Source organism: Anabrus simplex, chromosome 3 (assembly GCF_040414725.1).
Source record: "Anabrus simplex isolate iqAnaSimp1 chromosome 3, ASM4041472v1, whole genome shotgun sequence".
NCBI classification, from domain to species: Eukaryota; Metazoa; Arthropoda; class Insecta; order Orthoptera; family Tettigoniidae; genus Anabrus; species Anabrus simplex.
Genome location: NC_090267.1, coordinates 105742362 through 105756820, shown reverse-complemented (window position 1 = coordinate 105756820; position 14459 = coordinate 105742362). Strand labels below are relative to the sequence as shown.

Below are 14459 nucleotides of genomic sequence, written 5' to 3'. Positions count from 1 at the left end.
CACCGTTAGAACTGTGATATATAAAAGATTGAGAATTTAACCTCACCGGGAGGATAAATGTAATCAAACAATGGCTTATAACAAGTAATGATCAAAAGGCTAGCACATCTTGAAAGAAAATAACAATTTAAAACTTTAACAATAATAGAATAACTAGGTACCTGAAAATACAAAAGATCGATAAGTAGAGGAATAACCTTTCCTTCTTCAAATATTAGAAAAGAGCTGACAATTTAAATACTCACAGTACACAGACAATGGACAATTAGGAAGAGTACAGTAAGATTTGAACATATTCAAAAGAAAAATGTCTCACTGTTTATAAGAGTAGCCATGACACAACAGTCCAGCAACTTGACCACACGAAATAAAGATCTTAAAACAGTCCAAAAAAAGAAGAAGAAGAACGGAGCTCACTAGGCTGAGCGCATCGGCACGACAGGCCCACTCCAGAGTTCTATACAATTTTTGTTGAAGGCACAAATCAAAGATAGCGGGGCGGGGGTGTGTGTGTGTGTGTGTGTGTGTGTGTGTGTGTGTGTGTGTGTGTGTGTGTGTGTGTGTGTGTGTGTGTGTGTGTGTGTGTGTGTGTGTGTGATGACAAATAAAGAAGAGCAGAAAATTTTAGAACTCCATGGATTAGGTCCCCAGGATCATCTAGCACTTCAGAAAAGCCTACAATGTATATAAAAACTTGATAAGAAAAAAACTGAACTGGGAAGAACCAGCTTACCCAGAAAGTTGAAAGGTCTCTCCCACTACCTGAGTCATAGATGAATCTTCAGGTGGAATGAAGTAAGGAGCTGTCATGCAGACGGAGTCAAAATAGGTTCCAGTCCTGAGCTGATCCGATGCACACTGATTAAGAATGAAATGACGGCCTAGAATATATAGTCGGTAGAGTGTGACTTAAACAGACGTAACGGTGGGGGTGAGTAAATTTATAATACCAATATATTACTCATTCGGAACAATTATTTCTGATTCCCTATGGGAATCAACATCTACATCATCTCATGGCCAAGCAGGCAACAATTTTTGATAATGAGACAATGTCTCTCATAGTGCATTGGCACTGCCGGTGGCTACAATTTAGCCTACACAGTGGCCTCCACGGTATGCACTGTCCATCGTCTTGGTAGGTGTGCTAGGTACCAACTGATGAGCCCAGCCTAGCACACGGGGGCGAAACGCTGGCAACCAGGAATGAGTTAACTGGAAAATTTATAATGTCCAATAACGGACCATTTATATTGGTATTATAAGAGCGCTTGTAACGAATTTGCAGCCTCTATCATGTAGGGTGTTGCATCTGTTATTAAAAGCAGCACATTGTCATTCCGAATGCCATCGGGCCACAATAGCCTCAAAGACTGGTCAAACAGTTTGCTAATTGTTGACCAGTTAGCTTTGTCCAATTGCTCACAATGTAGTAGAAATGGTTCTCCAGCATTCCCTGCTTCCAGGACGCCTACAGTAACGTTGGCTATATATCGTCCCATACTGTCTGTTGTTTCATCTGTGCATACCCATATGTTTCCGTCTCCTACCCTTATCCTTATTTCTTGTAACGTTTTGTCGTAGCATCTTCCAACGTAGGTTCTTCTTAATGTTCTGGGATCTGGTACAGATTTTCCAGTCTCCTCTTCTAAGAATATACGCAGCTTCGGATGGTTCAATTTGTTCAGTGGAATATCGGCGCATAAAAATGTTGTACACAGTTTCTCACAAAATGGAGAAAATGTTGAAGATTCACCCAGTAGTGTCTGGTGTAAGTCACTTTTTGTATTGAAAAGGTGGACCGTTTTAAGTTTTTCCTATCATCCACGGTTTCTTTTATCTTCAAGTCACTGCACACCACGTTTATGTTTTTCTCGCGACACATGTTGTTCAACTGTAAACTTCTTTTCTGCTGAAACTCGCACATCACACACTTTGCAAAATAATATTTTCCCATCAGTGGAAAATATATTTTCTCCATATTGTGTAACAAATTGTTTTAATTTAACAATTGTACTTCCTTTAACTTTGGGCATCTTACAGGACTTGTCAACAAAGAATTCACTCGACTCTCAGCACGCGGGCGACTGACTTCCTTCTTATCTAGCTGAAGATAAGGAGCAATGCCCAGTTTGGGCGAGTCCATTATGCGTCTTACATATAGGGGAAGCAGGTACTGCTTATAGTATGTTTTCTTGGAAGTGCAATCGAGTTGAAAATACTTTTTCCTTGAAAACTAGAGGCAGCAGGGTATGTTGCAAGTCTACGTTCTTTCTTGAGCAAGTTATTTGTCTAAGTTAAACATAATAGACAAGTATTGTAAACATAAATAATATTAATTAAATATCCAAATATAACACTTCCCAGAAAACAATTAAAAATGCCAAAAATGACCTATCTCTTGTAAACGGCAAAAAGTGAAAAAAAAAAAATGCCCTAACAAATTGCCCTTATTTAATCAGTCAATTCATGAAACACATGTACATATACTCAAACTATATTTTGGCCTTCATGAAAAAAAGATGCAAAATCATCAAATGCCTTGCCCTAACAATTAATAATTATTCCAAAATATTTTTTTGATTTTTTTTTAAATTTTAAATTCCATTTTTCATGAAATTTAATTAACATGTTAATGGAAATTTGTAATTAGCAGATAATACTTATTTAAAAAGCAGTACATCTTGATTTTTCTTTACAAAATTTATACAAGGAGATATATCGTACTAAAGTTTGTGTAATATTTATATTTTAAGGGGACACCGAACGCCCTATGCTTACAGTGTTAAATCATGGTTCACAAAGGTACATTTTTCTAAAAACCTATTACAGCTATCAATTTGAAAATTACACAGCATGTACCTACATATCTTGGCTTGGTACTGAAATAACTGATTTTGAGTAATATGAAATACTTCCTGATTTTCGAATTATTATTTGGAAGTTACAAATTTTGGCAATTTTTTGCCACTTTTTACTCTTATAAAATACTTAATATCTGACCTACAACAATAATAATTCTTTCAGCATGTGCACAACAACATTAGAAAGTAACCCTGAAAGGTTGAATCCTCTGTATCTCACACAACCTGAGAAAATGTTCCTTATGTATTAAAAATTATTACTTTCAGGAAATGGACTTTAAAGTCACAGCTTTAGTGCATGCCTGCTCCATAGCTTGGATTATCTTTATCCTCTTCCATTTCATCTTCTAGGCTTCTCTTACTAGCTCTTCTGACTTGTCTGGCCTTCTGGTGCAAGTTTTTAACAGCCATTTCAGCATATTTCAGTCTTTCCAAGTCGAGTTGCAGCATGGCATCACAGGTATGAGAGCCAATGCCCAGCCCCAGTCTTTGCAGCACTTCACATTTTGTGATTATTTCCCTGATTAAATGATGCCACATCATCATATACACCACAATGAAGTATCCTTATTGACACAAACACAGCTTTTGGCAAACGGCTCCCTATAATGCTATTTACACATTCATTAGTATATTGTGTGCGACCATGGAAGCAGTTTTCAAAAGGTTAATGTATGACAGATCCCTGAAAATAGATTGTATTTCCTTCATAATATCATATGGCAGACTGTGAGAATGACTGTCAATTTCTCCTGTCTCTATTCCTCTGTTGAACTTACATCAGCTGTCTTCTCCCCGTGGACACAGTCCATGCTGGAGCTTGTCATCGGTTGATGACTTATCACAGAACATTACTAGGAGAAGGACTGGTTATAAAACGGTCAGCATCAAAGTTCTCTCAAACTCTGGCCTCCTCCTTCTTCTTCTTCTTCTTCTCCTTCGAATGAACACGCTTTTTGAACACTCTAGTATTAACACGAGGCATACTGGTTCATCAAAATACAGTAAGAACACCGAAGTAAACAGAAACACATGTCATGTAATCATATCAACCATAAATAAAGCAAACAAATGACAGCCAATAACCAAATCCATGACAATGCTGCATACAGTGAAATTCCACAGCAATATATTTCACTCATCTACTTAAATCTACCACTCTATTGGAATATATATAAAGAAAATACTGCTTCCATCAGTCTAAATGTCAAATTACCTGCGTTGCGGGAGCCTGGAGCCTATGCATCATATTATAAAATAATTAATTAAAAATACTTCCAGCAGGAGGATTATCAAAATTGATACACCATTGGAAAGGGGAATGGTCACAGATACAAAATTCAAAATATAAAATAAAAAGTTATTTTTCAGTTTTTTCGTTCCGTGTCCCCTTAAAATTTTAGACTTAAAAATCCTTACTACTTGAAAAAATTCTGCAATCAAAAATTCCATACACAGGTTTTCTGATATAGCTGTGATACATTACCATACAAATTTTGTTACATTTGGCAGAATATTATGGAAGAAAAATGGGATTTACGTGTAAAATTACAATTGGCAGGAAAATGGAAGCAAAGTTCAAGTGACGTTTTCTTCCTTATTAATTACCTAAAAGTCACCAGAACTGTATGTTTTTCCTTCCTTTTCTTTTTTAGCAGCTTCTGTACGAATACTGGTAACTATGGAAGCTTGCCTCTTCTTCTCCTTCTCCAAAGAGCAGAAAATGATTTACCTGCATCTTGTTTTTCACAATGCAACTTTTCCGTCAAAGTTATGGGGATTGTAGTTTGTCATGTCATGATTGTTAGCTATAGATGTAGGACTTACATGACTTGAAGTTGATGCGACACTTTCCTGATGAGAACAACCTGCTTCCGATAACATTTCATGACCTTTCATCCCTGGTTTCTTCAGTGGAGACTCTTATTTGGTAATAGCTGATCGCTATTTCTTTCCTATCAAATGTTCAGCAATTTGTTGCTTAGCTAAGGCTAGCTATCAATGATTACAGCGCACTATCCTCCAATAATAAATGATAAACATCTACAAGAGGTTACTTGTGCATGTACTTCACACAAGTAAACAGACTGGCTACCACCACAGAACTCGCACACAGAGTTCGATAGCTGCAGTCGCTTAAGTGCGGGCAGTATCCAGTGTTCGGGAGATGGTGGGTTCGAATTCCACTGTCGGCAGCCCTGAAGATGGTTTTCCGTGGTTTCCCATTTTCACACCAAGCAAATGCTGGGGCTGTACCTTAATTAAGGCCATGGACACTTCCTTCCCACTCCTAGCCCTTTCCTGTCTCATCGTCGCCATAAGACCTATCTGTGTCGGTGCAATGTAAAGCAACTTGCAAAACAGAACTCGCACAAAAAAGATGAAACAAACAATAACAAAACTTACAGTTGTCGGCACTATAGTAGTTCCATCAGGAATGCCAATACAAGCATACAATGTTGTTCACTGACAGTAGAGTACTGAAATATTATCGTAGTCTGTAATAAGCTTTATAAATTCATTAAGAAATATGCTAGATCTTACAGCTGGATTCTGTATAAATATATTGGGTGTGTGTGTGTGTGTGTGTGTGGGGGGGGGGGGCTGTTGGCCCATCCCATGGATGCCTAATTGCAAAGAACAGGCATATTTAATTGAATGGAAACATAACAATGACATCATTACCTAACATAGCAGTTCAGCAGATGCCATGCCAATTTCTGCTGTGTGCAGACTGGCAAACAAAGCATTATTAAAGTGATAAATTGTTTGAATTCAGTGGAATAACTTTGTGACAAGAAAGAAGAAACTCAATCCTTTCAATTTCAGTCATTAAAAAAATTGGCAAAATGACGAAAATATTGCTTTTTATCTCCGGAGTATCGCCTTAAGGTACTTTACCCAAAAATGATCCATTTAACTTGTCTTGCTCAGGGGTTACACAGAGTTGCTAAAGAAATACAGCAGAATTTTTCTGATGTTGAGCAGTTGATATCAAACGTTACAGAAATATTTGTGAATGCTTATGGCAGCGTCGCGCATGCTAATACCTTTTTTTTTTTTTTACTTTTAAAGGAAAACCAAGTGAGAAATGTTCTCAAGGCTATTATACTGAATTAATGTTGAAAGTTTTAACGTACTGTAGCTCTGTCAGTTTGTATGATGAAATGTGTCTGGTATGTTATGGCTGATTGTTTTTAGGTCATATATAGCTAGTTTATAGCAAATATGTAGTTGCATATTTTGTACTTCTTTAAGTCATAAACTTCCGAACCCTATGTATCATCCAATTATATACAGTAATTGTTGTTAGACCATATATCTTTCACCTTGGCCAAATAGTTGGAATATTTTCGACATTCAAGGGCCCACTCGATGCCCCACAAGGAGAATCCGATATTGAAAAGCCCTTCATTCATTTTGTAGACTCTTAGCTTCAGAATATATTCAATTGAAATTTCAAATGATGAACTTTTTCAGGAATATTGGGTCTCATTAACGTTGCGAATGTGAAATGACTGGAATAGGATGGACACCTGTACTTTTTATAGCAATGAGATCAGCATTTAAACTTGTGCAGTATTATTCTGTTACAACAAAAAGTAAGAGAGAGAGAGAGAGAGAGAGAGAGAGAGAGAGGGAGGGAGGAGGCTACAAAATAGCAAAGTTTTGGCAATGTATTCTTGCTAAAAGATGACACAAAATAACTGCACTGCGCAAGTCTTCAGACCACCAAAGTGATACAGAGGCTAGCTTATAGCAGTACTACCACTGCTATAAAAGTACAGACACCCTTCCTGCTCATGCCATCTACTGAAGATTACTTTACATGTTAGCATATTCACAGTGTTAATGTAGCCTAATACAGTAGTAGTTCATTTCCTCTTTGAAGGCACCATCTATGAAAGGCATGCCTAGTATACTGAAATTAAAATTGCCTAGTCTGTAAATCAGTTCATATATATATATTGATTTAATAAGGTGCAGTGTTTAGTAGAGAGAGAGTTTGTTTATTGGAGAAGTCAGTGCAATATACTATTTTTGTTTTCCAGGTAATAAGTGCAGGAAGTCCAAAATCAATAAGCAGCGTAAATTGAAGGAGATGTTGATGCCACCTGTTACCACTCAGCAAATGCAGTTTCAGGCTAATGGATTGCAGCAAGAGGAATCACAGAAAGACTTGCTTGGAGACAGGTAACCTACTCTCTCTCTCTCTCTCTCTCTCTCTACTCCACTACCTTAAGAAATTGACTGATATTGCTGTCATACAGGCAGGTTGTTTTCCTAGAAAGGACCCATTATAAGGAACTCATTAAGGGGAAGTTCTTAATAAAATAAAATCTATCATCGCCATAAGACCTGTCTGTGTCGGTGCGACGTAAAAAAAAAAAAAAAATCTTCTATTACTTAACTGTGTAATGGGGATTTCCAACTGCCACACTGAGTTTGAAGTATGTGAATGTTAGAGTACAGTGAAGGTAAATGCACTTGACAGTAGAAAAAGGTTTAAAAACACTTTCCTGTTCAATAGTCTAATCAATGAATCTCCTATATTTTTCCATCCTGTCTTGTGGCCTTACTTGTTGTCGTGATGTGTTTTTGTGTATGTACTTTCCTTGACACAAAAAGCAATGGGCTGAAAATTTTTATTTCCTGAGTAAAAGCACAACTAAAAGGAAGGATTACTTTATTATAAAGGTTTCTCTACATTAAACCAATATAATTGTGCTCTTTCGTGTTTTAGAAACATCTTAAATAATACATGCTGCAAATTAGTGTAAACTCTGCTTGTCGCTATCCTAATATAATAGTAGAACTACACAAGTTTATTGCAAAAGTGTATGTTGAACAAATTGTATTTCAAAAATTAAGATAAGAAATTTATTAAGACAGACCATATTGCTGGATCATTTATACGGAGATTGGTGCAGACTCTTACATGCAAGAGTCTGCCCAATTTTTGTGTCAAGGTATGTACGCCTGGTTTAGGTAAATTTCAATGAACAATTCTTGCCTTCACTTCCATACTTAGCACTAAAGGGTGGCTGCACTTAAAAGGGAGTTCCCGCAAGCTGCAATTGCAAGGAAGTTGTGGCTCATGTGAATGTGCATGATGTGTAGATAACAAATACAGTATGCAAAACATAAATGCCATCATCATTTACATTGCAGTTTACAAAGGTTTTATGTTCTACTCATAAGGGACCATTTTTAACTGCATATCACAATAATTGCAGTCCCTTTAGTTATTTAAACATTTTGTTGCAGTTTTTTTCAGAATGTAATAACCACATCTCTTTTGTAGTTGGAATAGGCATCACCCATTGGCCTCAACTGCCAGCTCTCAGCTGTGCTGGTAAAGCAGGTCCATTTACCAATACACAGTTCTGAGGCAATTGCAACATCATGGCTGTTCCTTCCTGTACGTATGTTTGGTCTCAAAAGATGGCACGATGTTTTATATGCCATATTGAAGCTAAAGATCTAAGCTATAGATCCGTAAAGCTCCCTCAATTTTGTTGCACAAGTGTATCATAGATGGCTCTTGTCATTTCAAGGTTGCTTGTTTGAGAGAAGGTTATAACATTGTTACATTTGTTATTTTTCTCTACTATCAGTAGAAATGATGCAGAATGGACATAGAGATCAGTAGGATACGAGGAAATGTATTTTATCAAAATATGAGGAACTTGATCTGGAAGAAGAAAGTTTCAAGGAAGAGTAAAGAAGTGATGTATAAGATACATTATTGCCCCATGCAGGAGACAAAAAGGCACAAGAGTAAATTACAAGCCAGTGAGGTGAAATTTTTAAGAAGTATGAAGCTTTCAGACAGAATGGAGATACTAAATCATATGATGGGGCTAAGACAGTAGGAGAACAAGACTTAGACCCAGACTAAGGTGATTGGACTCGATCAAGAACAGCATAATACAAAGAAACCTGGGTTGGAACTCACTCGAGGAGCAGCAATGGTGATCGAGTAGAGGAAGATGGAAAGGTGCCATTAACATCCCAACCTGGCTGGAGCTGGAAAAACAGAAACTGAGGAAGAGGAGGAGGTACAGATTTATAAATACACTTGTGACGTAGTGCTGCTTTGCTCAGGCAGTCTTCATGTACATGGATACATAAATACTGTCCGACACAGCCAATATGCATATAGTGTACATGGCACTGGTGCTGCTCTATTTATATGCGGTCAACCTAATAACAGGATAGTCTGCATCAATAACACATTGTCTCGTGCTCAGTCTAGGTGCCACTGGCATACAAGGGTTTGAAGGGTTTGTCATTTATATTTTCTTTGAGGCCAGGTAATATACACTGTTATTAGTAATGTAGATTACCCTCCCTCACTTTGAAATAATTAATCATCTAAATTGGACTTAAAGATTAATAAAAAAATTACTAGAAGAAATTCATGATGGTATCAAAATTCACCAACGGATGGCAAATACAGTTGTGAGAATCATCACGCAATCTCAGAAACACTTACGAAAGGAGATGTGACCAGTTTGGTGGATTAGCAACAGTGGCTGATCCAAGTGGATTATGGAGGAGGGCTCAAGGGAGATATTACAGTTCTGCAGTATCAAAGATGCACATTGACCTTCTCTTATTAATATATGCTTTGAGGAAACACCAGTTGATGCATTTAGTTACACTATTCTGTTACCCAGACTTGCAGCCCTTCCTGTCTGAAGGTGAACAGCTACCGCTGTAGGTTTGTTAACTCATTGGCATACTTTGCCGTCTGCTAGGCGGCCGCACATGCAGTGACCATTCATACACAGATGCCTGGCAGGCGGTCTGCTGAGAGGTAAGCTTTCTGCAACTATGTACTTCAAGCTTTCTGTCCATAGATGGCATGACGTGCGGTATACCATCTGTAAGCTGAGAATCTGCTCTCTCTCTCTTGAAGTTGGAATGACACCACAGATTGCATCATGCAGCAGGCAATCGCTCTCCAAGTACGGTGATTACCCGCTTGATAATCAGCAGAAATGGCCAGCCATAGTAAACATTGCATTACAAGGAATAAAATTGAACATATATTATGGGATAGTAGGAGTGAATTGGGCAGTGATGTAGTTTTAGAAAATTAATCAATTTTATGTACTAGCAGTGAAAATTATAGCAGCATAACAAAAAATTTCACATGACAGTGATGATGCGTTTGAAAGTGATGATGATAATGAAGTCCATCCTGCTACAAAAAGACAAAGGAAGGTGGCTGGGAATGGAGTAAAACAGGTCATAAACCATCTAATTATGATTTTATATGAAATTCAGGAATAAAACCCATCATAAACAGGACCCTCCCTCCAGATCCCTCCCCTCTACACATTTCTCAGCGTGTGATTCACAACTCTTTATGGGATGAGATAGCTACTGAAAGAAATAGTTTTGCCAATCAGTTATTCACAGAAAAAAATTCCAACTCTCCCTGTATGAGTTCACTGGGAGCATTTCACAAGACTTATAACATTAAATCATGCCGTGACTCTGTTGAAAGCTAGACCAGCAAAAAAGTGTAATAAGATGTGACTGTGAAAGTATTTGGTGGCTTTGCATTTCCAGCAGTGTTTCAGGGTGTTTCACACCATTAAACCTGTTCTTCTGGGTGCTGCATTTCATCACATCAAACAAGGGCATGATTAAAATTCAGTATGTTGCAGATTACATGTGTACATCTCAGTAATGTAAAACTGTATCTTATGCATGAAAAAATTGTATACATGCCTATGCTTAGTTCATTAAAATGAGTACCGGTATGCCAATGGATTAAGGGGCTTGTGTCTTAAGTTCAAGTTTGTATAACAGAATCCTGGCAATGAGATATTAAAATTACCTGAATGTGAGCAGTCAATGCCTTAGATTAGCTGGCTGGTTTAAAAAAATTTCATGGCAAAATTAAGGCACTCTTGCATCTCGCAAAGATTGATCCTAATTAATGAAACATTAAACACACAGATCATCATAAATTAAGTAACTTTTCATCATTTTGTATGTTTTCTTGGCATTCAGCTGTTGTAGAAGTGTCTTCTATTCTTAATTCTTAGGAAGTTACTATTGTTGATTTTGAAAGACATTCGTATTTATAACTCCATATTCTTAATAATTATATGCAAAATTTTCTATTTCATTTCAGATATAATCAGGAACAAAATTCAAATCAACTTGGTTATCATAATTTTCCTGCTGAGAACATGAATTACACAGTAAGTAAAGCATTGTCCTAAAATTTGTAGAGCACTTCATATAACTCTCCTAACTTGGTCATTCATATGAGTGTTGTGATCTCGTGGACTGCTTAATAATGGCGTCTGTTATTTCTTGGCATAAAGTCGTGTTTGTTTGCCATCCTCGTGCATTACTCTTGTGGAACATTCATGATGATTTAAATTCGATCCACTTGTCTTGTTAGAGCTCCACCCTGGCTTCTGTGTCCTTTAACTAACAGTTGAATTATACTACTTTTCTAGGCCATCCTGCCTTATAATATGCCCGAAGTGCTTGGCAATGTTGTAGTTAAAGGTACTGTCAGTTTGAGCTCGTTTATTATTGATTGATTTGTTCTCATGTCAGTCCATGGGATTCTCAGTATCTGCCTCCAATAGTGCATTTCAAAAGCATCAGTGTGTTTCAGGTCTATCTTTTTGAGTGTCTAGCATTTTTATGCATATACTACAAATAAGGAGAACACTACCGTCTTAACCAAACGTATTTTTGAATCAATAATGATTTGGCCGCAATGAATTGGAAATTAGGCAGTTATTTGTGGAACTAGAGGAAATGGCAGCAAAAACTGGCTTAAGGGTAAATGACAAAGACACATTACATGGTTGTACAGAGACCGAATCATGAGGAGGTTGACAGATTGCCTTTGAAGATTGGGAAATATATATTTAAAAGAGTACAGGAGTTTAAATTCCTTGGTGTATTAATTGATGAGCAAAACCTAAGTCAACAGGAACACCAAGCTAGAATTAAGAATGAAAATAAGGCATTTCACTCCATGAGCCCTATTAGTCTCCAAGTTTTTAACAAGGAATGCAAAAATGATTATCTACTATACAATAATTTGATCAGTACTTCTGTATGGTTCCGAGACATGGAGTATAGCCAAGAAAGAGCATCAGCAGTTGCAAGTCTCTGAGAATAAAGTTTATAGAAAAAATTTGGCCCATGGCTTGATCCTATCTCTCAAAGCTGGCAGAAAAGATCTAATTATGAGATTTACACCCACTCTCAACCACACTATAATGGGTATGATAAAATCCAACAGACTACGCTGGGCTGGACATGTACTGAGGATGCAGGATAACAGACCATCAGTAGATCTATACAAGGGATCTCTTTATGGGAAAAGACCTTCAGGAAGATCCCAAAGCACCTGGAAGAAGGATATCAACAAGGTATGCCGGACCCTCCAAATTGATAACTGGGAAGAGCAGGCTCAAGATCGAAAAGGATGGAAGAGGATTGTAAGATCTGCACAGGAATTTCATGTCCCTCAGAAGCATACGGAGGGAGTGAGTGAATGACTGAATAATGTTATCTATCCATCAATCAGTCATCATCATTGACCTGCATTTAGCGCAGTCACCTAGGTGGCAGACTCCCTATCAATCGTTTACTTAGTCTTTTCTTCAAAGATTTAAAACAACCTGGAAATTTGTCAAACATTTTGTTTGATAAATGATTCCAATTCCAAATTCCTCTTCTTATAAATGAATATTTGCCCTAGTTTTTCCTCTTGAATTCCAGCTTCGTCTTCATTTGATCTTTCCTAACTTTAAAAACTTCACTCAAGCTTATTTGTCTACTAATGCCATTCCATGCCATCTCTCCACTGACAGCTCGGAACATACCATATAGTAGAAGTGTCATTTGCTAACTGTAAAATTTCGTTAACTACACTCTTGACCATGTTGTCAGCTTTCAGCAAACTTTTCTTAGAAGCTTTTTTCCAGTCAAACAGCCTGAAAGGGATATTAATGTTGAGCTAATAGCAGTCAGTATCTGACTTGATTGAAATGAATCAGTCGTAGTAAGCTTACCGAAGTTGCCTTCCAATTTTTCAAGAATCTCATTTTCATTAAAGCCAATTGACTGGCTGAAAGTTGCATCCAAATTTTTAATTTCTTCATTTTCACTGATGCTTGTAGCTGTGCCATTGACCATTCAGATACTGCCAGATTCAAGTCTTCCATTCTTTACAATAATAGCTCTTGATTTATCTTCATATATAGACCTATTTCTTGAATGAGATTAATGACACTATTCAACAGTATTGGAGGTGCTGCTTGGTCTTTGCCAATAATCACTAAATCATCAGCAATACAAAGTACTGTGAAAGGGCTTTATCAAAACCCGTACCTTTCTGAAACTTTCACGTCAGTCAGTTCATCTAGAATATGATTAATGCCTCCGTTGAATAAGAAAGGTGATATAGGATTGTCTTGCTTCTCTCCACATTTAATGTAAGTCTTTTCTGTTCAATCATAGGCAGTTCGTATTTGTGTGGTATTATACATTTTATTTTATTTTATTTTTTATTTTTACAAGTTGCATTATGTCGCACCAACTCAGATAGGTCTTATGGTGACAATGGGACAGGAAAGTGCTAGGAGTGGGAAAGAAGCGGCCGTGGCCTTAATTAAGGTAAAACCCCAGCATTTGCCTGGTGTGAAAATGGAAAACCATCTTCAGGGCTGCCGACAATGGGGTTCGAACCTGCTATCTCTTGAATACTGGGTATAGTGGCCACACTTAAGCAACTGCAGCTATCAAGCTTGGTAGGTATTATCTTCTGCTTGTTGTTTTAAGGGGCCTAACATCGAAGGTCATCGGCCCAGGTATTATCTTCAGGAAGATAAGTAAACTCTTTAGGCATTCTAGCAATGAATAGTGTTCAATAGCTGCTTTTAGACAATCATGGCTAATTCTTCCAAAGGCTTTGCTGACATCAGGGAATACAGTACATCCTGAAGTCTTTTTCATATCATTGTTCATAGAATATCATCAATTCCATTAATATTGATGAAGGAGCCAAGAGTCGCCATGAATTCCCTCCGATACTGATTCAAAGGGATGTATTCCTTAACGATTTGTCTGATGTTGTAGTAATTACGCTCTGAATAACAGAACAAATACGCATTGGCCTCCATGTATTCAAATCACCATCTTAATGAACGTGAACTGTTCTGGCAGTCTTGAGAATTGCAATGAAGATCTTCACATATATTTACACAAAGATACTTGCAGTAATCCCCATGAGGTATGTCACTCTATCAAACCAGTAATTAACACTGAGAGGACATTTCCTCTTGGTGAAACAACGTAACTTTTCATCCCGTTCATGAGCTGTCCGCTGTCCAACTCGCAACATTGTCGAGGTCTTTTTGTAGTTGTTGACAATCATGTAACTTATTTACCACGTTATTCAGTGTAGCATTATTAGCAGAAAGCTGTATCTCTGATTCTCATTCCTTAATCATACCATTTATATTTAGGAAAATATAAAGGTACAATAATACTGCCTTGTGGGACCCCCCCCCCCCTCTTAATCGTTACAGGATCAGGTAT

At 37.4% G+C, this 14459-nt stretch overlaps 1 protein-coding gene across 1 annotated transcript in view; it reads left to right on the top strand.

The window, feature by feature from the left end:
* otu (ovarian tumor) overlaps window positions 1-14459 on the top strand; it is a 328266-nt gene that overhangs the window by 228293 nt on the left and 85514 nt on the right. Inside the window, exons 10-11 of the mRNA XM_067144171.2 lie at window positions 6917-7058; window positions 11020-11089. Coding sequence (XP_067000272.1) covers window positions 6917-7058; window positions 11020-11089 — 212 coding nt within the window. The remainder of the gene's footprint in view (window positions 1-6916; window positions 7059-11019; window positions 11090-14459) is intronic.